The 22,074-nt window shown below is 37.6% G+C and overlaps 1 protein-coding gene across 2 annotated transcripts in view; it reads left to right on the top strand.

Moving 5' to 3' along the window:
- The first annotated feature begins 2,692 nt into the window (after positions 1 to 2,692).
- vldlr (very low density lipoprotein receptor) overlaps positions 2,693 to 22,074 on the top strand; it is a 33,883-nt gene continuing 14,501 nt past the window's right edge. The window contains exons 1-6 of one of the 2 annotated variants that reach the window (XM_067432919.1): positions 2,693 to 3,020; positions 13,334 to 13,453; positions 17,690 to 17,812; positions 18,876 to 18,998; positions 20,599 to 20,970; positions 21,137 to 21,259. In XM_067432919.1, coding sequence (XP_067289020.1) covers positions 2,954 to 3,020; positions 13,334 to 13,453; positions 17,690 to 17,812; positions 18,876 to 18,998; positions 20,599 to 20,970; positions 21,137 to 21,259 — 928 coding nt within the window. In that variant the 5' untranslated portion in view covers positions 2,693 to 2,953. The remainder of the gene's footprint in view (positions 3,021 to 13,333; positions 13,454 to 17,689; positions 17,813 to 18,875; positions 18,999 to 20,598; positions 20,971 to 21,136; positions 21,260 to 22,074) is intronic. The other variant, XM_067432920.1, reaches the window with a different exon arrangement.

The following is a 22,074-nucleotide window of genomic DNA, read 5'->3' as shown; positions in this document are numbered from 1 at the left end:
TTTATTAATTGCGTTTAATTATTGCATCTAAAGATTTTTCACGTGAATAAAGGCAAATAGATTTGCACACTTTGCTTATTCACTGGTCTAGTCTGTTAAACTTGTCAGAAGTTCTCGTTTCTAATCTGCCCTCGTGGTCTTTTTTCTCTCTCATCAAAACCGAATACCATCAGTGGTTGTACATCAAGAGCAGGAACAGTTTTTGAGCGTTTTGTTTCGCGATCTGACCGGAACAAACAGAAAGTCTGCAACGGCGTAAAGCGTTACGCCCGTTTCACACATACTCCGTCTGCAGTGCGTGTGCGGTGCGTGTTGCGTTGCGTGTGCGTTGCAGGAGCCCCACACCCTGTAGTCCTTTCACATATGCTGCGTTTGCAGTCCGCAACTGATCCGCTGTTGCACACCACAAACACAGCATTGATTCATTATTTTTTATTTAAATCCAAACGTTTTTACTGAACATGCCTTGTCAGAATTCCAATTCTCTTTGTTTACTCTTTAATAGAAGTCAGGTTAAGTAGCCTAGGCTACTACATTTAAAAAACAACATTTTATTAAATTCATTTATTTATATTTATATACTTTAGATTTAGCTCACACAAGTGGCAAAACATTTAAACATAGGTTATAGCCTTAAATCACAAACATTTTAAATTAGAAACTTACAATAGTCTATTCAAAAACAGACGACGCTCGTCTTTTCTTTCATTTTTACACCCTTTTAAAAGAAATCCTGCAGGTCAAAAAGAACTTTGCTTTTCACCTCCAAGAAAGTAAGCTAGGCTACGAGTGCTCTCCTTTATGGCACATTTTTTTTTAACCTAAATGCCAGGTAAGGTGTCGTTTTGTTGCTTTACTTGAGAAAAAAAGCCACGTGTTGACTTTGAAACAAGAGTATATTTTAAATGAGATGCATCCGTGGTGAAATTACTAGATTTTCGTGTCAGTACATGTTTATTTCAATGCGAACGATCTTCTGTCGCTTTAATGCAGCAACGCAGCGCAGCAAAAAATAGACTCGGTACGAAAACGATCCGTGCACTGCTGCAGACGCAACGCACCTGGAACGGACTGACGGACCGCATCCGCGTGCAGTGTGAAAGCTGTCATCCGTTAACATGGGTACGGAAAAAAATACGCAACGCACACGCACTGGAGACGGAGTATGTGTGAAACGGGCGTTAGATTAAAGCGCTCGTCTGTGTGAAGACTGCATGAGCCGCGTTAGTCCGTGAAGCAAGATGTTTTAAAAAAGTGGTAGGGACATGTCCCACCCGCGAATTACGCCTATGAGTTAAAAAAATTGGTTGATTGACGCCAGTCGGACGTTCATGGTTTTTTTTCCCGTCTATTTGAAAGTTCGGCTAATAAACATGTTGCATATACGGATTATGTCATTTTTTTTTAAAAGTTACATAAACTGCTTTCAGGAGTTTTTGACCGGCATATCATCAAAATGTCCGGAAAACGAAACCTCTGCCGGTCACTTTGACCGGCACCATTTTTTTCTAGCGGAAACTCTGGGATCAACGTGACGGTGAGTAATGAATGACAGGATTTTCAGTTTTGGGTGACCTACCCTTTAAGTGGGGCGTTTTCCCACTCTATATTAAAGACATAAATGGGAGATTATTTATAATAAACATGCTGAAACAAAAAAAAAATCTATACATTAAGATAATGGTGCACAATCAAAATTAAAGATACTAACGCATAAGAAAGATAACGCATCCTATGGTGTTATTGATGTCTACCGGAAGTTAAGTTTGGGCCACAAAAGCGCGCATGCGCAGTAGCGTTTGTTTATGTTGTTACCGTTGAAACCGTCTATTGGCGGAAGTGAGAGACTAAGTTCTGAATGCTTATATCTTCCAAATGCGCATTATTTCATTGTTTTGAAGTGCACACTAGCTTATAGATAACAGTAAGACTAACATATTCATACTAAAACAAAAACGTATATTTTGATTTCATGGGGACTTTAATAGCTTGTGAAAACCCTCTTTTGGTAACTTTATTTTAAAATGAGTAGCTGCTATAGTTCAAATATATATATATATATATATATATATATATATATATATATATATATATATATATATATATATATATATATATATATATATTTGAATATATATATATATATATATATATATATATATATATATTTGAATATATATATATATATATATATATATATATATATATATATATATATATATATATATATATATATATATATATATTTGAATATATATATATATATATATATATATATATATATATATATATATATATATATATATATATATATATATATATATATATATATATATATATAGAGAGAGGAACAAGTACTGACTGAGAACATTGTTGGCTCATCTATATATATATATATATATATATATATATATACATATATATATATAGATGAGCCAACAATGTTCTCAGTCAGTACTTGTTGCTCTTCATCAGATTATAAACTTAAATTTTTCATAATTAGATAATTAGTGACGTTCAAAAGTTACTAAATAGTTTGGTGTGGTACCAAAACTATTGATCTATCCTTCGATTTAAACTAAATAAAACTTACACAGAATAAAGCCCTGTCAAACCGTCAAGAGCGTGTAAGGCAGTTTGAATGGAAGATGTGGTGATATGGCAAAGAAAGGGTTAACAATGTGTAAATGACATGTTGAAGGAGAGAAAAAACACGCCTGTGTTTGGCAGTGGCACGTTTATTCGCTGCAGGTTCGCGCTCTCATTAAATTAGGACATGGATTGCGGTGACCGCTTCGCTCGTGTGGAGAGACTGACCGGGGAACTGCCTAAATGAGATAAAAGCCCGTGGATCACACTGCTTTCTGTTTGCTCCGCGAAGACATATCGGCTGTGCTACAATATCAGGGACGAGGCCACAGACAGACAGCACATCGTTCAGCTCTAGCGCGAAATGGTCACGTCTATCCTGGGGCTTCTCGTCCTGCCAGTATGTCTTCAGCTGTGTGGATCTGCGCGCGGTGAGTGTTTAGAACGCTGATTGTAACAATGGTTGCCATGGGAAGATCATATAGAACAATACCGCGTTCTCACAGCCGTCTGTGGTTACAATGTTGCAGTCTAATTCTCAGAGGGGATTTAAATGTAATAAACGGAGCTACTTGGTATCATTAGTACTTTATCTCATGGGAAATAATGCGTTTGTGTGGTTCTTTCAGTGGAGTAAATGTGTTTGATTGGATGGCCATTGATCGCTCGCTCATTTAAAATGCGTCTAAATGTATAGGCCCTTGCAAATGGTAGCTATATAGTAATCCCCACTATAAAACACATCATTGAAGGTATTTTTTTAATTGACTGATATAATTTCCCTTTTTAAATATAGCTAATCATGCGCGTTTTGAAAGCAGCTGAACATCTGCGCCAACGCCTTCTAAGGTATAAGCGTTTATTCATGCATCATATAGGCCTGTTATTAAAACGTATAGTCTTTCAATGTTTCGTTTAGAATGCTTATTTAGTATCGCAGTCCTCGAGCACGCACGCATAAAGAAACGAGGCGTGTTTGGTTGCGGTAATGAAACAGGTGAAGCGCGTGCGAAACGCGTATGCCCGCCTGTATTCTAGCAGCGGTTTGCTTGGCCTGTTTATTAGCTTCGGGGTACATTCTACTTTTAAGAGTTCGGTTAATATAGCCTACTTGCTTATGAATGTGATCTACACAATCCAAGCAATGTGCTATAGACGCGTTCTTGCGCAACAACTCGGTGCAATTTAAGGGGGCGTTTACTTAAACGCGTATTTGCGTTCTAAGTTTTTTCCCCCATTAAACTAATTAATACCCAATGTAAACTAGGCATGTGCTATAGGATGGCATTACAGGATTGAGGTTTCTTAATGGTTAACGATTATTTTTTTAGGCTTGATTATTTCCGGTTCCAACATAACTCATATTGTGTATGCTTAATATTATCATAGTAAAGGGTTGGTTCATTTAAAAATGAAAATTCTGTCATGAATTACTTACCCTCATGTCGTTCGACACCTGTAGACTTCCGTTTATCTTTGCAACACAAATAAATAGGCTATATTTTTGCTGAAATCCGATGGCTCAGACAGGCCTTCACTGACACCAATGTATTTTCCTCTCTCAAGACCCAAAAGGCACTAAAGACGTTGTTCCAAACTCCATCTCACTACAGTAGCTCTACAATCATTTTATAAAGCAACGAGAATAGTTTTGACAGAATTTTCATTTTTGGGTGAACTAGCCCTTTAAGGACTGAGTAATTAAGCTAAACCTATTTCTCATAAAGCAGCTGTTCTTTTGAGGGTTTTTTTAGTTAAAGGGTTAGTTCATCCAAAAATGAAAATTCTGTCAATAATTACTTGCCGTAAGTCCTCTGTACATCTTTGGAACACACATTTAAGATATTTTTGTTGAAATTAGAAAGTTCTTCATTGGCAACAATGTCCTTTTCTCTCCCAGGACCCATAAAAGGCATTAAAGACGTTGTTTAAAAACAGCCCTTCTCACCTACAGTGGTACTAAAATAATTTTATGAAACGACGAGAGAAGTTTTTGTTAGCAAAAAAACAAAATAACTGCTTGTATAGTGATGGGCGATTTCAAAACACCGCTTCGTGAAGTTTCGAACCGTTTTGAATCAGTGTATTGAATCAACTGATCGAATCATGAATGGATACACTGATTCATTAAGCTCTGAAGCCTTAGGAAGCTGTGTTTTAAAATCAGCAATAAGTTATTTGGTTGTTTTTTTAATACAAAAACTATTCTCGTCGCTTCTGTAGTTGGATGAGCTTTTTAACAACGTCAGTGCCTTTTATGGGTCTTGACTAAGAGAGAAATGTCATTGCTGCCAATGGAGGCCTTTCTGAGCCATCGGCTTTCAACAAAAATATCTTAATTTATATTCCAAAGATGAACGAAGGTCTAATGGATCTGGAAAGGCATGAGGGTAAGTAATTAATGAAATAATTTTCCTTTTTGGGTGAACTTAGCCTTTAAGTAACTTGAACTACTGTTCTATGAGGCTAGTTAAAGTCCCCATGAAATCAAAATTAAAAGTTTTGTCTTTTAGTATGAATATATTAGGGCTGCACGTTTTCAAGTTTTTTCATTAACCGTTAACCGAGGCCCTTAGCGGTTAATACTCGGTTAACCATAGTGTGCATCAGGGTTATTATTTTTAGTTTATTATTTTGACGACCGCCATCTCCGTAGTGAACGCGCCTATAGAGGGAAATGCACATCATGGATTACATAATCAGAGAGTAGCCTATTTCTTTTTGTTTTAAATTGTTAAAAGACATTTCAAGCTTTCTTAAGATATATTTCATGTCTGTGAGGCGTACGCTGAGTTTCTTGGTAAATTAGGATGAGATGCGCTCCAGTTCACGAGCAAAGCAAGTGGCTGCGAGGGCGCCTGCATGATTAGGGCATGTAGTAAAATATACAGCCGAGAACGATTCACGCAGCGTTTGACTCGCGTGGCTGAGCCTCTCCCAGCAGAGAGTTCAAGCATCTGTGGACTCGTTCCTTCAGCTCTGGCCATATCTTGCTTTGTCCGCGATTAGCTTTTTTGTTTTCTTCATTACAATTAAAGTAACCTCTGCTTTTCTCTAGTCATTCACAAGTTTCTCACTTCAAACTTTTTCTTCTGATCCGTTATGCACAGCGCGTGCGGCTCCCGCTCTGCTTCTGCCCTAATGCGACTTTTAGTCCAGTGCGACTTATTTTCCTCTTCATGACGCATTTTTTGACTGATGCGACTCATACTCCGGAGCGACTTATAGCCTGAAAAATGCGGTAAGCACTGCATTGCAATACTTGCATTTTGCCCCGTCACTCTCATTTTTAAAGTGCTCCCACGCTTTCTTTGCCCGCTTAGAAAGCTGGTCATGACTTCTTCTTGTGGAAATTAAAAATGTCTGGGAGCGCTCTGTCGGTCTCTAGGGGTGCAAAAATATATTACAACTAAATTCAAAGCACGTCATTGACGCCACTTAACCGAGCAAAATGTTTCACTCGGTTACGCAATTTTTAACGGTTAATCGGTTAACCATGGACACCCCTAGAATATATGTTATTAGGTAGTGTGCTCCAAAACCATGTCAATATGCATTTGGATGTAGTCATTCAAAACTTAGTCTTTCCCTTCCACCGATATGAATCTAAAGTTGTCACAAGTACCACGTTACCAAGTCGGTAACGTTACTGAAATTGAAAAAATTGTATGCTTTGAGCACTGTTGAGCTGTAATTGTAAACACCTCTGACTGGCCATTGCGCTCATCGGATGTGCTTGTGATTGGCTACTATGATCAACACACAGGAGCTTTTGAATGCACACAAAAGTGTTTTGAAAGCGGGAGCGTTTGAAAGCACAAAAAGGCGTCGAGCAGTGGACTGGTATGCTGATAGACGCCTGCATTCAAATGCTCTGTGTGTATCTGTGTAAGTGCTCTGTGAAAAACATCATTGATGTATATTTTAGGGGAGTGACCCTGAACAGTCAAAGATTTAAGGCATCAATATGCAGAACTGGATTCGACCACCGATCTCAGTAAAATCGTCGCGGGTGTTATGAAACGAGGATCATACCATTTTGGCAATATGGGGGTGCTCAATATTTTAAAGACATGGCGCGGCACGAAGCTCAGCGCCACGCAGTGCCTTTAAAATTCAAACACATTGTTTTCAATGAATGTACACACACCGGGGGCAGCATTCGGCACCTGTCCGCGGCGACTCAGGAAGTTGTAAAATCCTGCCACGGCACAGAGCACCATTTTTCACAGAGGTTTTATATTAAATGTATGTTATATTTCCCTCAAATCGTCAATGTACATATTACTGATTTCACCCTGTGCTACAAGATACACCCATCGTGCATCCCTTCTGTCAGAAGTCGATTCAAAATTGAGTGCGCGTATTTAACGTGCGCATCTGGTGTGAGATACCCTTTTACTGTCTATGGAGATACCAGAGATGCTGCGCTTCCCGTCTGGTGTGTGACCCTCTTTAGGCACAATCGGCTTAAGAACGTGCATGTAAACGCACTCAACGTGTTCTTTTCCTCTCTAGGCAGGTATTTTTTTAGGTTTATTTATCAAAATGTTCTTTTATATATTTGTGTGATGTTCTGTATTTTGATCGCGACTTTAAAATGTTACCATTCACACACGCATAGATGATTCGACTATTAGTCAACCATAGAGAGATTCGACAATTCGGATTCGAATGTGTAAATCCTTAGTCGGGGACACCCCTAGTATATTTACGGGATGTTTGTGAAGCGCTGATCGTTGTAGCCAGTCACAGACATATTTGATGAGCGTTTGAGTACAATTCAGGCCATTCGGTGTTTACGATTCCGCTCAGCAGCGCTCAAAACATTTTTAAAATTTCAATGCCGAATTCCAAAATTTCAATTTAGTATTGCGGTCGGATCGTTTGGCAACACTATATGGATCAGTGATTTTGGCACTTCAGCTTCTCATCAGATTTTCTGAAGAGTCCCGCCCCCTACATTATAAAGAGACGCTGAAGCTGTGGCTGAATTGGGTCACTTGTTCACACGTTTACGATTTTCTACATGGTGAACGGCACACAGTGCACTATATATTGGATAGGGAACAATTTAGACAGTGTAAATAATGCTTTCCACTGGGACAAATGAAGTCTGGGTTCATGTTGGTTTCCCACAGTGTGCGCACGGTCCAGAGATGTGAGCACAGAGCGGATATGCACGAGTCTGATTCGGCACAGACAACAAAATATATCATACACTTTGGAATTCTACACAGAATGCTTTATTTTAAAGCGATATGGAGGAGATCAGGAGGACAAAAAATTAGAGATTAGGAGGAAACTGCGGCTTTACCGAGCTCGACGGCTCTGGTCGAGCTGTGATAAACTAATTAGCTTTTTTTTTTTTTTTTAAAGGATATGTCCTGCCCAGTGTTCCTGTTTCAGTGGGAATTTTGTCAACACCACTTTGATTCAAAAGTGTTTGTAATTAACTAAAAAGAACCATTTGTTTCGGTAATTGACCTAAACTAACATCACTGTATTTTTTTAGTCCACTAAAACAAACTGGTGTACAGTAACTAAGTACATTTACTTGAGTACTCTACTTAAGTACACTTTTTGAGTATCTGTGCTTTACTTAAGTATTATTTGTTTCGTGAAACTTTGACTTTAACTTCAATACATTTAAAAGACAAATATTGTACTTTTTACTCCACTACATTTATATCAAGGTCCTCGAAGTAGAAAGTCGTTTCTGTAGCAGCTTTGTAAGTCGGTGGATGATTTTTTTTCCCCTTCTTTAAAACGTTTTTTTTGTTGTTGTTGTTGCAGACGGTCTATCAGGAAACACTTTTATAAGGTCATATAAAGTTTCTCAACCTTTTTTAAACGCTGATCAGTTCATAGCAAAATGGATGAAGATGGTTCCTTGGAACAGTGTGTGCACCCATTAGTCATACTTTGAAAGTATGTTTCAGTTTTTAACTAAAATCAAGTTTAGTTTAGTTTGCATATTTGATGCATGTCTTATAAAATGTTAAAAATGTAAACATCTGGGAGAACCAGAAGAGTAAAGTTGGGAGAATATCGGATGTGTATCAGTATATTGGATCTGTGCATTCAGCGTTAAAGGGACAGCAGCTATATAAAGAGCTTTGTCATTTTTATACAAGTATTTATATGAGTTTAAGTTAGTCGTATGCTAGCATGTCAGATGGAGCATCATTGACTGGCTGAAACTATGATGGCATAATGTGCATTTATACAACAATGCAATCATAATAAAACAATGCGTTGACATAAAAAATGTAAAGTACTTAAGTACTTTTGAAAACAAATACTTCTGTACTATTACTTCAGTAAAAATCAGTTTGTTTTTAGAACTTTCACGTGTAACATTTGTAATATTGTAGTAATATTTGACCAGTAGTACTTTTACTCACGTAATAGAGTTGTGTACTTTGTCTACCTCTGTGATTTAGCTATTACTTGGGAATCTCAGATTACTGAGATGACTAATTTTGCTAAATTTCAACATCTCCGCTTGAACTGCAAGTACAAGTTTAGGGTGGCTGTGGCTTAGTGAGCTGGTAACTAAAAGGTTGTTGGTTTAAACCCCAGCAGTTTATCCATGACCTGTCTCCATTGTGCCCTTGAGCAAGGTCCTTAACCTCAAGTTACTCCATTCAGGCCTGACCTTCTAATGAGAGGTGCTGTAGATGTTTTTGCATAAAAATATTTGCTAAATGACAGTTAGGAGTAAGTGGCATCATTCTGCTGGTAAGGAAAGACAAATGGGTTTCATCTCAAGGAAGTAGTTCTTGATATTTCCCTCAAAAGGGAGTATGTAATGCTGATATGAGGAAGGTTTGGTTTTGAGGTTTAAGGTCCGGCTGATCCAAATGGTCCAGTGTAGCTTTAGATTAAGGCATTCTCAGCATCTGTCAGCAATCACGCAAAGATTAGATATTCTGATGAATCAGAGCTTTGAGAGTCAAGTAAATGTTTTACTTGCACAGATATGAAAGAATAAATCTCCTTTGCCTTTGGCAAGTTCTGTCTCTGCTTGTAGGCTAAAATGTTGTGATTTTTGTTGTGTAATTGCTTTATAATTTTATTGGAGGTTTACAGGCGTTGTGCAGTTAATCTGAGGCCTGCATTAATTTGAGTGATGACTGATATTATGGAATTTCTTAATGCAGCGCAAGAGATGCAGATCATTTGATCTTGACCCTTAAGAAACTTAAATACTGTCACGTTACAAATCTGTTTCAAATTAAATAAAAAATTAAATTACAACATTGAAATAAAAATGTAAAGGGTGTACAAATACTATAAAATCGCAAATATAAATAATTGGGAATCATGTCCATCAAAACAATCATTCATTTATCTCTTAACTTTTATGTTGATTTGGTCGTTTGACTGTTTACTTATAAAGGTCCAGAAATGTTTTTATTTGTCAAGTTTTTTTTGGCAGGTGGCTTTAACCATCTGCTGCATACACTCTTAAATAAAGGTTCTTAAATGGTTATTTTGCAGGGTGTAAGGTTCCTCGAAGAACCTTTAATGTCCAAAGAACCTTTCCATTGCAAAAAAGGTTCTTTGTAGTGCAAAAAAATTTTTTTAGACTATAAAATGGTTAGAAAAAAATGGATCTTTAAAGAACCATTCACAAAACGGTTCTTTGGGGAACCAATAAATGGTTCTTCTATGGCATCACTGTGAAACCCAAAATGGGGTTCTTCCTAACACCTTTAAAAGGTGTAGCTGATCGTGGTTTCGAGTATCAATGCATCTGCCACCTTCAGTGAACACACGAACGCACAGTTATCTTCGATAACTTAATCCAATCCGCAAATTCATTTAAAGAATTAGATTAGCCAGAGAATAAAAGATTGGGACCTGTTAAATAATTTCAGATGCATGAAGAATGGACCCCAGGGCTGTGAACACCACAGACATTGAGGGGGACAAGTCCCACCGAATAATTAGAAATGGCTAAATTATAGTATTCCATTCAGAACAGAGCCATTGTCTGAAATCACACATGCAGCTGTGAGAAGATTCTGAAATGCGGTCATGGTCAAGAACAGCTGTCATGCATTTACACAGCCTGATAACCGTAATCTGAAACTGTAAAACATGCATATTAAAGCCTATAGCTAGTTTGGAGACATTTCATTTATTTAGAGTAGGTTGATGAAGTGGTACAGCTTTAATTAGCATTGACAGTGTTCCTTACTGATCTAGACTGAATGGCCGGCAAGTCACATAAGATTACCCAAAGTAATGTCATAAGTTGGTGCTTATGAAGTGACTGCATTGTTTCAAATGACTGGCTGCTCTGTCCCCTATTTAGAAGACATGCAGTCCATTTTATTAAGAGATTTGTATTCATTTTATTTGTGGTATTTTTGGCCAGAAATGGCGGTTTTAACGGTGTACATTTTAAATGACTTTCTCATTCCAGATTTAATATGCACTGTAATTGAAGACTATTAGTCTTGCCAGAAGCCATTTCTATCTGGTTCGCAGTTAACGCGCCTAAGTTCTATAAACGTACCTTTTTAATGTGCATCAAGTCAGATCTTCCACAAAGAGCATTATAACTTCGCTGTAGGTCCTTTGCACTCTGCTCAAATCATGTTCTCTCTAGTCAGATTATTTGAAAAATGTAAGCAGTTGGGTTCGGTTTGCAGAGACCTTTCAAAATGTTTTGGTTGTCATTATCAAAGGTTATGTTGGTCTGTTCACAGATTCAATACTGAGGACTTTCAAACCGTTAAGTGGCACCAAACAGAGTTGTAAAAATAACCCTTTTCTAACAGGTTTCATGAACACACTCACTGTTAGCATTTGGCCAGATAAAAGAATTGGTTGATTTGATGTCTGGCTGGTTATTGTTGTTTAGCATGGTCCTGTTGGTAGATTTCAGTAGGTTTTCCAAAAAAGCCATTACGTTGGAACTTGTTATATGGGTATTCAGTGCAAGATTGGTAATTATAGAAATTCTTTAGAGTATGTAGTATTTGTAATAGTGAAAATGTAATTTGAGTTTATTGTTAGTTAGTTAGGTAAAATGGTTAAACTAAACATTTAGGGTATGTTTAAACAACAACGGAAAAACAGATAAAAACGTTGTCAAAATTAGGGCTGCACGATATATCGCAGTTTACATTAAAACATGCTTAATGCGATTTGGCTTATCGTGATTATCAAATCGCGAAGGCTGCGATGATCTTTTATGCGCTTTTGTCAGTGTAGGACGGCTCTGTGATCAGTAGTAAATGCTGTTCCATTTAAAACCACTGCAAGTTTGAGTTGCTTATAACATGCATTTGAAAAAGCAACACGCGCCAAACATCGTTCCAACGATGAGAAGCAGTCATGTTTAATCAAAGCGTTTGAATATGTTTATTCAGCTCACCAATTATATGATGCTCATAGCTATAGCGATTTCCTTGAATGATGTGACTATTGTACTTCTGCGGGATATACTTGGAGTTCCCTGCGAGAGAGCGCCCTCTGGCTCAGCGTTTACTACTGATCACAGCCGTGCTGCTCTGAGAAGCTGCGCATGCAATTATCGCAGCCGATTTTATTGCGATTTATCGTGCAGCCCTAGTCAAAAGTATCATGTGTATCAAGTATCAAATAGTCACATGAATCTGCGAAAATTACTAAAAAGGCTGTATTATGCATGCTAGGCCAATAGATGGATGACGTCAGCATTTTCACCGATTCAAGTTTGTATTGTTTACATGGAGACTGTAAAGGTGTTGTTCTCAAAACCTTGCACTTTGAGACCCGTTTTAAAAAGCTTGCTTTTTTAGGCCTCCAAAACGCTGTTGTCATGTAGCTAATTGAACGGCCAAAATGCATAAAGTCTTCTGTTTTAGTTGCAAACAGTGTTGTGTAAACGGCCTCTTAAATAGTCTGTCTGCGTCTGAAATCGTATACTCTTGACTAATTTTGAATAATTCCGTTACAAAGTTTCGCTAAAATCTTTGTGAAGTTTTTTTTAGTATTGATATGTACTAATACGGACGTACTACAGAGTCACCATGTTGCCATTATCATGTTTCCCAGCGTCAGTTGCACTGCTTCACTGCCATTCACAAATTCTCTCCCGTGGCCTGATGGGATAGTAAAATGTCCGTTGTATGCACACTTCAGAATCTCACTGGAAGACGTAGGACATCTGGGTACTTTTTTGCCTACTCTTTAATGAGTACTGTGAATTCAGACATCTATTGTTACATACAATTTTTCGCCTAATATATATTGTAGGGAATCATGTGATTTCGGATGCAGCCTTTGTGTTTTCAGTTAGCCGTTGTGTAGCAAGCTAGCTCAGAAAAACATTTGTTTTTATATCATACAATGTGTTAAAAATTAAGCTGACTGACAGTGCTAATTGATTAAGAAAAGCTAGCAGAAAATAATGCTTGTTTTTGATCAGGCCATGAGAGAGGTTATTGGCTCTTACACAACACCATAATTGCATTTTCTTACAGTAAAAAGAAGTATAGCCACATGACAAAAGATTTTTTTTCATAGAATACACAGAATTTGTGTTATGAACAAAACTGGTATGGAAATAGCATATGAAATGTTTGGAAATGGCTGAAAGCCATATAGCAAACTGCAACCATTCAATCAATTCCCCATGAACAAAATCAAGTCCTGCCCTTTCCTTATTCTAGAAGGATGCAGGATGATTTTCGTTTATGTACAGATCTTGATATTTGGCCAATTCTGTATGTCTTCCTCGCAGGGTCCAGAACAGAATGTGAGCAGTCTCAGTTCCAGTGTGGGAACGGCCGGTGTATTCCATCTGTGTGGCAGTGTGACGGCGACATGGACTGCTCGGACGGGAGCGATGAAACGTCCTGCGGTGAGTCTCTGTGTGTGTGTGTGTGTGTGTGTGTGTGTGTGTGTGTGTGTGTGTGTGTGTGTGTGTGTGTGTGTGTGTGTGTGTGTGTGTGTGTGTGTGTGTGTGTGTGTGTGTGTGTGTGTGTGTGTGTGTGTGAGAGAGAGCTCAAAACGAGTCATCTGAGAATTACATCAGCTCGATGGCACAACATCCGTCATTGTTCTGACTTGTGGGCGTGTTCGACTTGATGTACGCCAGAATAGCCACACCTACAAGCTAGTGTAATGCAAGCGTGTGATTTCCCTGATTCACAGTCAAACTAGTCCTGATCTTAAGAGCTGATGTAACCCTTGGGTAATCTGTCATAATGGCTGCATAAACTGATTGGCATGCAGTTGGACAACGCAGCAAAATTTAAATATTGATGATCTACAGTTACTTGTCTGACTCTCATATGTCTGCATAATAAGTGTTTTTTATGTCTAAAGCTTGTCCCATGAGGGTGATCTAACACTCATCTGCTAACTGGGTCATTGATATGAGAGAAATTACAGACGAGAACCGGCACAGATACGATGAGCTGGAGTCTTTTTTTGGATCCAAGTGTTCTCATTTAGGCCTCTTCACCTTTTACTCAGGGGTGTTTCCTCTGGGAAGGCTGAACCCCCCTTACAAAATATAGAATGGAATATTCAACATTATGAAAACATGTTTTGAAATATGAAATATTAAGTATTCAACAGCGACTCTTAGATTAAGTTCCTGAGGGTGGCAGATCCTCTTTTGCTTTCTTTGAGGTCATTTTGACTGAGAAAAACTGCGTTTCTTTTTCCCTTATTGAATGTCCCGTTTTACATTACAAAATTAAATGGGAATTGCAAAAATACAGTAATTATGTATGCATAGATGACTATGATTACAATGTAGTAACACTTAATTGTAAGGTGACGTTGTTACATGTTACTTCACGTACGCACTATAGTAATAACAGTAAAAAATGCATAATTACAAGTAACTAACCTGAAACCAAACCCTAACCATAACTCTATAGTAAATGCAGTTAATTATAAGTATTTATTTGAGTAAGTACAATGTAACAACCTTAAATGGTGTAAACATATATTTTATAACTGAATCTAATTATATAATCTTCACAATATGTTATCATGAATCTTATCAATATATTATGTGCACTACTAATTGTAAGTTTTGAATACTGTTTGTCTCTTCTACTCACCAAGGCTGCATTTATTTGATCAGAAACGCAGTATATAGTGAAAAATTATTACAATTTAAAATAACTATTTTAAAATATAATTTCTGAATTTTTAGCATTATTAATCCAGTCTTCAGTGTCACATAATCTTTCAGAAATCATTCTAATATACTGATTTGATGCTCAGTTATCATTTATTGTTGATCCGTTATTAGTAACGTTCGTAAAATGAACAGGATTTTTTTGAAATAGAAATCTTTTTATGATTATAATGTCTTTACTGTTATTTTTGGTCAATTTCATTGTTACTGAATAAAAGTATTTATTGTATATTTTTTTCTTTCTTTTAACTTTTGAATGCTAATCCATTTTGGGCATCCATCACAACAAAAATATAAAGCAGCACAACTTTTCAATATTGATTATAATAAGTGTTTCTTGATTATCAAATCAGCATATTAGAATGATTTCTGAAGGATCATGTGAGACTGAAGTCTCAGGGCATTAACTATATTAAAATAAAAAGCAGGTGTTTTAAATTATAGCAATATTTCACAATATTTCTGTTTTGAGCCAAAAAAAAGTCTTTCTGATTTCTTCCAAAAACATTTTAAACAATCTTAATTGATCAACTTTTTTTTTATTCCAATCCGTTTTTTTAATATAATAAGTATATGACAGATTTTAAAGGTTAATATTAGATGGCTTCTTGTTGATACTGTATAGGTAAAGGTTGTACCGCAAGCCTTACAGCTGGGATAACGAGAACATCGAATGCAACTGGAACGTGAATTCACATCGACTGGAGTAAAAAATAAAGCCAAAAGCAAAGAGCGGGGGCTATGCATCCATTTCAGGAATCTCCAGACACCACGTCGTTTACTGTATCCCAGCAGTGGCAGTAAACACTCAGCCCTGTGTCGAGAATGTGTGTCCTGTCAGTTTGCACTGCTCCGTCTCCTATTGCCATTCTGTCCGTAGGAGGCCTCCTGCTCTGAGGAGCACTTGTGCTCTGAGTAGACATGAAGAGACTGTGAATGTGTCTGAGATGGGAGGGAGCTGCTCTTTACCTCATATTGTGGGATTCAAAGTGCCCCATCTTAAAGTGCTTCTCTAGGATTGAAGGGCTTTCTTTTAAATCAATATCCAATGCTGAATTAAGCAAAAATGCGTAGTCTGTGAACTCAGCAGAGATTTACAGCAGAGGTTATTGCTTTTCCTTATAATAGATAAGAGCAGAATTATGCCGCGGTGGTCACACTTGACTTTGAGCACTAGACTGTCACATGATCCTTCAGAAATCATTCGGATATGCTGATTTGATGCTCAAGAAACATTACTTATCATCTTCAATATTGAAACTGGTTGTGCTGCTTCATATTTTAATGTATACGTTTTTTTCAGGATTTTTTGAAAGTTAAAAATAACAGCATTTTTTGAAACAATGTTTATATTTTTACTGTCACCTTGCTGAATAAATGTTAATTTCTTCCAAAAATATTTATGCATTGCCATATCATACCATTTATGTAACTCAAAGCCTTCGTGTGGCTTCAGCTAGTCACTGTATGCAGTCATTGTGTGGAACAGAGCAGTGTGAACATTATTCACAAATAGTTTCACAGAGGAAAATGAGTCAGTCAATGGAAGTTCTCTTTTTGGTGAACAACTACTTCAAGCCACATTTACATGCCCAATTCTGTCTTTATGGCCAATTCTGCTTTGTTGACTATATCTGATATTTTTGACAACCAGCTTGCATCTTTTAAAAGTCTCCTATGTCCAATATTTACACAATATACTTGGCCAAACAACCCACGGTAGATGTACTGACCCGGAAAAGCGTTGGACTAAAATGAGGTAAAAACGGGTGCAATGGATGCAGACGAAATTATACTTTCTGCACCATCTTTAAAGGGATAGTTCACTTTAAAATGAAAATTGTCATCTTTTACTCACCCTCAAGTTGTTTCAAACTTGTATGAATATATTTTTTTCAGCTGAACACAAGGGAAGATATTTTGAAGAATGTCAGTAACCAAATAGTTAACTGGAGCCGTTGACTTCCATAGTAGGAAAAAAAAATACTATGGAAGTCAATGGCTCTAGTTAACTGTTTGGTTACTGACATTCTTCAAAATATCTTCCCTTGTGTTCAACTGAAGAAAGAAATTCATACAGGTTTGAAACAACTTGAGGGTGAGTAAAGGATGACAGAATTTTCATTTTAAAGTGAACTATCCCTTTAAAGGCTCTGTCCCAAATGACAGACTTCATGTTCACTTGTGGTCTTGTGGACAATGGCCAAATGTCCCATTTTATGTTTCAGAAGGGTTTCTGTGAATGCCCCCTTTGCAGCTGACGGACTTCTACCTGACTGTCAAAGCATCATTATGTTGTCTGTCATTACGTCAAAAAAGTGTGGGTTCTAAGGGAAGGATTGCGAGTGCTTAGGGTTTTCTATTCGGTACATGACCAAAGACAACCAAAATATTGGGTTGAGCGTTCGTCCGCCTTTGCGCCATTGATAATAGTCATGTGACTGTTCATCACTTTTGCTTTTTCAATGACATACAACTCGCATTGACACAGAAATATCCAGTCTGTCCACTTGCGTGCACATATTCGATTCAAAATATTTATTTCTACATACGAATGAGGCCTGAGACCGATCTGAGAATATCATAAACCATGTGCTTTTTTCTCCTTGCTTGTTCATGGGTCATATCCGATGTGCCACATGGGAGGAAAAGATTGGAATTGGGTCACTTGAACAATGTAAATGCAGCCTAAATAATTTCTGAAATGGTTCAAAGTTGTATTATTTGCTTCTTACGTCATCAAACTATTTGCCAAAGTCTAAAATGTACAACTCCTAAACAGCTTTTCTAAATCTTTGCTTGGAAATGCATTGGCAAGCATTTCAAGCACTCTTCAATTGGCATTTTTGTGTGTATGTCTTGTTTTTCTTTGCTTTAGTCATGTGTTAATTCTACTAAAAAGCAGGTTTTGTAATGTTTGCATTTTCTTGACCACTTCAGTGAGGAAGACCTGTGCCGAGGTGGACTTTGTGTGTCGCAGTGGACAGTGCGTTCCCAAGAGATGGCAGTGCGACGGTGAACCAGACTGTGAGGACGGCTCAGACGAAAGCATCGAAATGTGCCGTAAGTCAGATTTCACGAACGCATCATATTTATTCACCTTCACTGTGGTTCGCTGCATGAACCCTGTCTGAGTGGGTCATAAATTCAGAGTTACCCTTGAAAGCGACACCAATACAATTCCCTGTTTATTTTTAACTTGTGAGTCTTATCACAAATGTGATTTATATTTAGAAACACTCCTGTGCGTTGGTTTAACATTTTACATGGCATCCATTACAAAAGCACGACAAGCACAACATTCTGCGTCTTTTGCATGTCCTTGTTCTGTTGCATAGAATGGCAAGATTAGTTTGAAGGTGAGGGGTTGGAGCACATTACGACAGGGGTTTAAAAGGTGATCTATTGCTTTAATAACATACAGTGGATGCACGTTCTATACAGTCCAGTGCAGAAGTATCGGCGTACGTGCAGTTCTGCATGGCTGCTCTCTATAATCTAGTCTTGTTTGACCAGCTGTTGGAAAGTTAGTCAGCAGAAAATGGAAAGGGATCAACAATGTGTGCGTGTTCGTGAACGTTTGCACACGGGCGGTTCTAGACTCACAAGCAACGCTTTGAAGATTTCACGTCACTTTGTCATGCAGCGGGCCGTTGCTCTGACGGATAGGTTATGCTTGTATGGTTCGGCCTTAAAGTGTAAAATATCAAAGGTTTCATGGATTACGCAAGAGACCTACAGCACCATTCCTCCTTTGATATTAAGTTTCCTCTCGTGTTTATGAGTTGCCAACTTCTCTTAGCCATTGGAGGGTTGCCAAAGGGATAAATGTTTCGACCTAATTGTTCACATCAGGCTAAAGGTTGTTTCTGTGTGAAGGTTTACACCCATGGCATGTGTTGTAAAACAATGTTTGTTTTATGCTAAGCCTGGCAAGCACTTAGAATGGATTATTTTGCACAGTTTCACCAATTATGTAAAAGCATCATCTGCGGAGTGCAGTTAATAAATGAAGGCTAAATTCCAGCATTACTGGCCTAAGCATTCACCAAATAGTTGTAAAGTTGTCAAATCTGTTGTGTATATTTAATTAAGTCATATGGTCCTGACTGGCTTTTCCTCCCAGACACAAGAACCTGCCGAGTGAACGAGTTCAGTTGTGGTGTCGGCTCCACGCAGTGCATTCCCGTCTTCTGGAAGTGTGACGGTGAGAGAGACTGTGACAACGGAGAGGACGAGATTAATTGTGGTGAGTCACTAGACACAACACTGGCTGAACCGCATCTTACAATCAGTTTCAGTTCCTGTTTTGCTTGCCTCATCTCCTGCTGATTTGCATGTAAAGGCAATATTTGGAAATTAGTCATTAAGAGCCAAAGGAAACCAAAGGAATTTTGTAATCTCAACTGTTTCTTTAAAGCCCTTTGAATTAGGCTAGGATAGGTCAATTTGTTTTATAGACAAATTTGTAATCCAGTTCCAATCAAATGCAATTTCTTAAACTCAAGAAAAAAAAGATAAATCGTGCAAACTATTTCATTCCCTCGATTTATTAATCGTGCGCACAATGTAGCAAATCGAAGGAACGAATTGGTTAATAGTGCGCACAATTTTAAATCGAGGGAACGAAATAGTAAAAAGTGCGCATGATTTGGCAAATCGAGGGAACAAATTAAATAAATGTGCGCATGATTTATAAATCGAGGGAACAAATTAGTAAATTGTACGCATGATTTAGCCTACTAGTTTTTTTTACTGCATGTCATGTACGGGGCTCCGTATGACACAAACATCTGGAAGTCAGAGATTTTACAATAATTTCAAAGAGAAAAAAATGTCTTCGTTTGTTAATTCAATTATTCATTTATGCTTTATTTATTTATTTATTTTGCGTTTATGCATTTATTTAGTGTGCATTTATTTATTTATTTTGCATTTAGGCATTTATCTATTTTGCATTTATTTTTTTATTCACTTATGCATTTATTTATTCAGTATTTATTTTGAATTTATTTATGTATTTATTTATTTTGCATCTATGTATTTATTTATTCACATGCATTTATGCGTTTATTTTTGCATTTATTTATTGTGCATTTATAGATAGATTTTTTTTACATTTATGCATTTATTTATTCAGTTATGTATTTATTTATGCAAATATTTATACATTTATTTTTATTTATATATTTAGCATTTTATTTTTGCATGTTTTTTGCATTTATTTTGCAGGGTGTATATAATATAATATAATATATAATATATATTATAATATAATAAATAAGGCATGAACTGAAAATGCGTTTACCTCAGCTCTCATCACGAGAACTCATTCAGCTCATCACGATGTGTGTAATCTGACTCCTGCTGCGTTTGTGCTGACACTTCCTCAGCGGCTAAATCACAATATATTGAACAGGCAAGTTCAGTTTTTAATTGTAGTGTCTGTTCACTAACTGAACTGTTTTTATGAAGATGAACGCTGTGGGAAAGTGATCAGTGATTCAGCAGCTGTGGCTTTGGGAGTGGCAGCGACGCATTCTGGGAATTATTGTCTTTCATCCCCATGAGACAAAAATACATTTTCTGTCTTTTCTCAGTATAGAAAGCACCTAATACAAAAATATATTTTTTGTATTAGGTACATTTTGTATTAGGTACACTACATTAATGACCCAGCTTAAATACAGATCAATCTTCCCAGCGCTGAACCTTGCTATATTTACTTGATATTTTCAGAGATCTCCATGTTATTTGCCCTTCTCCAAACGACTGTTCTGAAATTCTGAAACACTTGTCTAGCCTTTTTGACAGCTGCATCACATGTTTTCCCCTTGTCGCTTTATTAGGTAACATTACATGCGCCCCTCTGGAGTTCACTTGTGCCAGCGGTCGCTGCGTCTCTCGTAATTTTGTCTGTAATGGTGAAGATGACTGCGGTGATGGCAGCGATGAACAGGACTGTGCTCCTGCTTCCTGCGGCCCCAGTGAAATCCCCTGTGGGAACAATACGTGCATTCCTAGAAGCTGGCTATGCGATGACGATGTGGACTGCCAGGACCAATCAGATGAGTCGCCAGAGCGTTGCGGCCGCAACCCAACGCCGCCAGCTAAGTGTTCATCCAGTGAGATGCAGTGCAGCTCTGGGGAATGCATACACAGGAAGTGGCGCTGTGACGGGGACCCAGACTGCAAGGATGGCAGCGACGAAAAAAACTGCTGTAAGTTCCTTGTTGGGGTTGTTTGGTTTTGTTTTAAAAATGTATGGCTGGAGTATACTGTGCATTCCTGTTCTTGTTATGGAAGCATGACCTTTTGTTTTCTGCTTGTTCTTGCTTCTGGTTTTTGGTTAACTAGCAGGCCTCTGTTTGTCCATGTCATTTGCAGCTGCCCGTACCTGCAGGCCCGACCAGTTCAAGTGCGATGACGGCAGCTGTATCCATGGCAGCCGACAGTGCAACGGATTCCGAGATTGTCCAGACGGCACAGATGAAGTCAACTGCAAAAACTGTGAGTCCATTGAACTGAAAAACATTTGCTCAGAATGCTCCAACTGGAAAAGTGACAAGTGTCCTTAAAATCCAAGAAAGTTTTTAATATTACCCTTAAAGGGTTAGTTCACTCAAAAATGAAATTGATGTCATTAACTCCTCTCCCTAATGTCGTTACACACCCGTAAGACCTCCGTTCATCTTCGGAACACAGTTTAAGATATTTTATATTTAGTCCGAGATCGTATGCAAGTGTATACACACTATACTGTCCATGTCCAGAAAGGGAATAAAAACATCATCAATGTAGTCCATATGTGACATCAGTTAGTTAATTAGAATCTCTTGAAGCATCAATTGATTTTTGTTTCGGATCGCCAATGTCACGTGATTTTGGCAGTTTGGCACGCAATCCAAATTAATTGAATTTGAGTCATTTGAATCTTTTATTTGAGGTTTGAAAACAAACGCGGAAGAGAAGACAATGCTAAATAAAGTTGTAGTTTTTGTTATTTTTGGGCCAAAATTAACTAACTGATGTCACATATGGACTACTTTGATGTTTTTATTCCCTTTCTGGACATGGACAGTATAGTGTGCATACACTTGCATACGATCCCGGACTAAATATAAAATATCTTAAAATGTGTTCAGAAGATGAACGGAGGTCTTATGGGTGTGGAACAACATTAGGGTGAGTCATTAATGACATGAATTTCATTCATTTTTTCATTCATTCATTAATGACATTAATTTTTTGGGTGAAGTAACCCTTTAACAGCCCAGTAATATGAATTTTTATTACATAGGCGGAATATGAAAGCAGAGTTTTAT

This window comes from Pseudorasbora parva, chromosome 23 (assembly GCF_024679245.1).
Source record: "Pseudorasbora parva isolate DD20220531a chromosome 23, ASM2467924v1, whole genome shotgun sequence".
Classification (NCBI taxonomy): Eukaryota; Metazoa; Chordata; class Actinopteri; order Cypriniformes; family Gobionidae; genus Pseudorasbora; species Pseudorasbora parva.
Note: the sequence above shows the minus strand (reverse complement) of the source record. Positions and strands in the feature narration are given on the sequence as shown.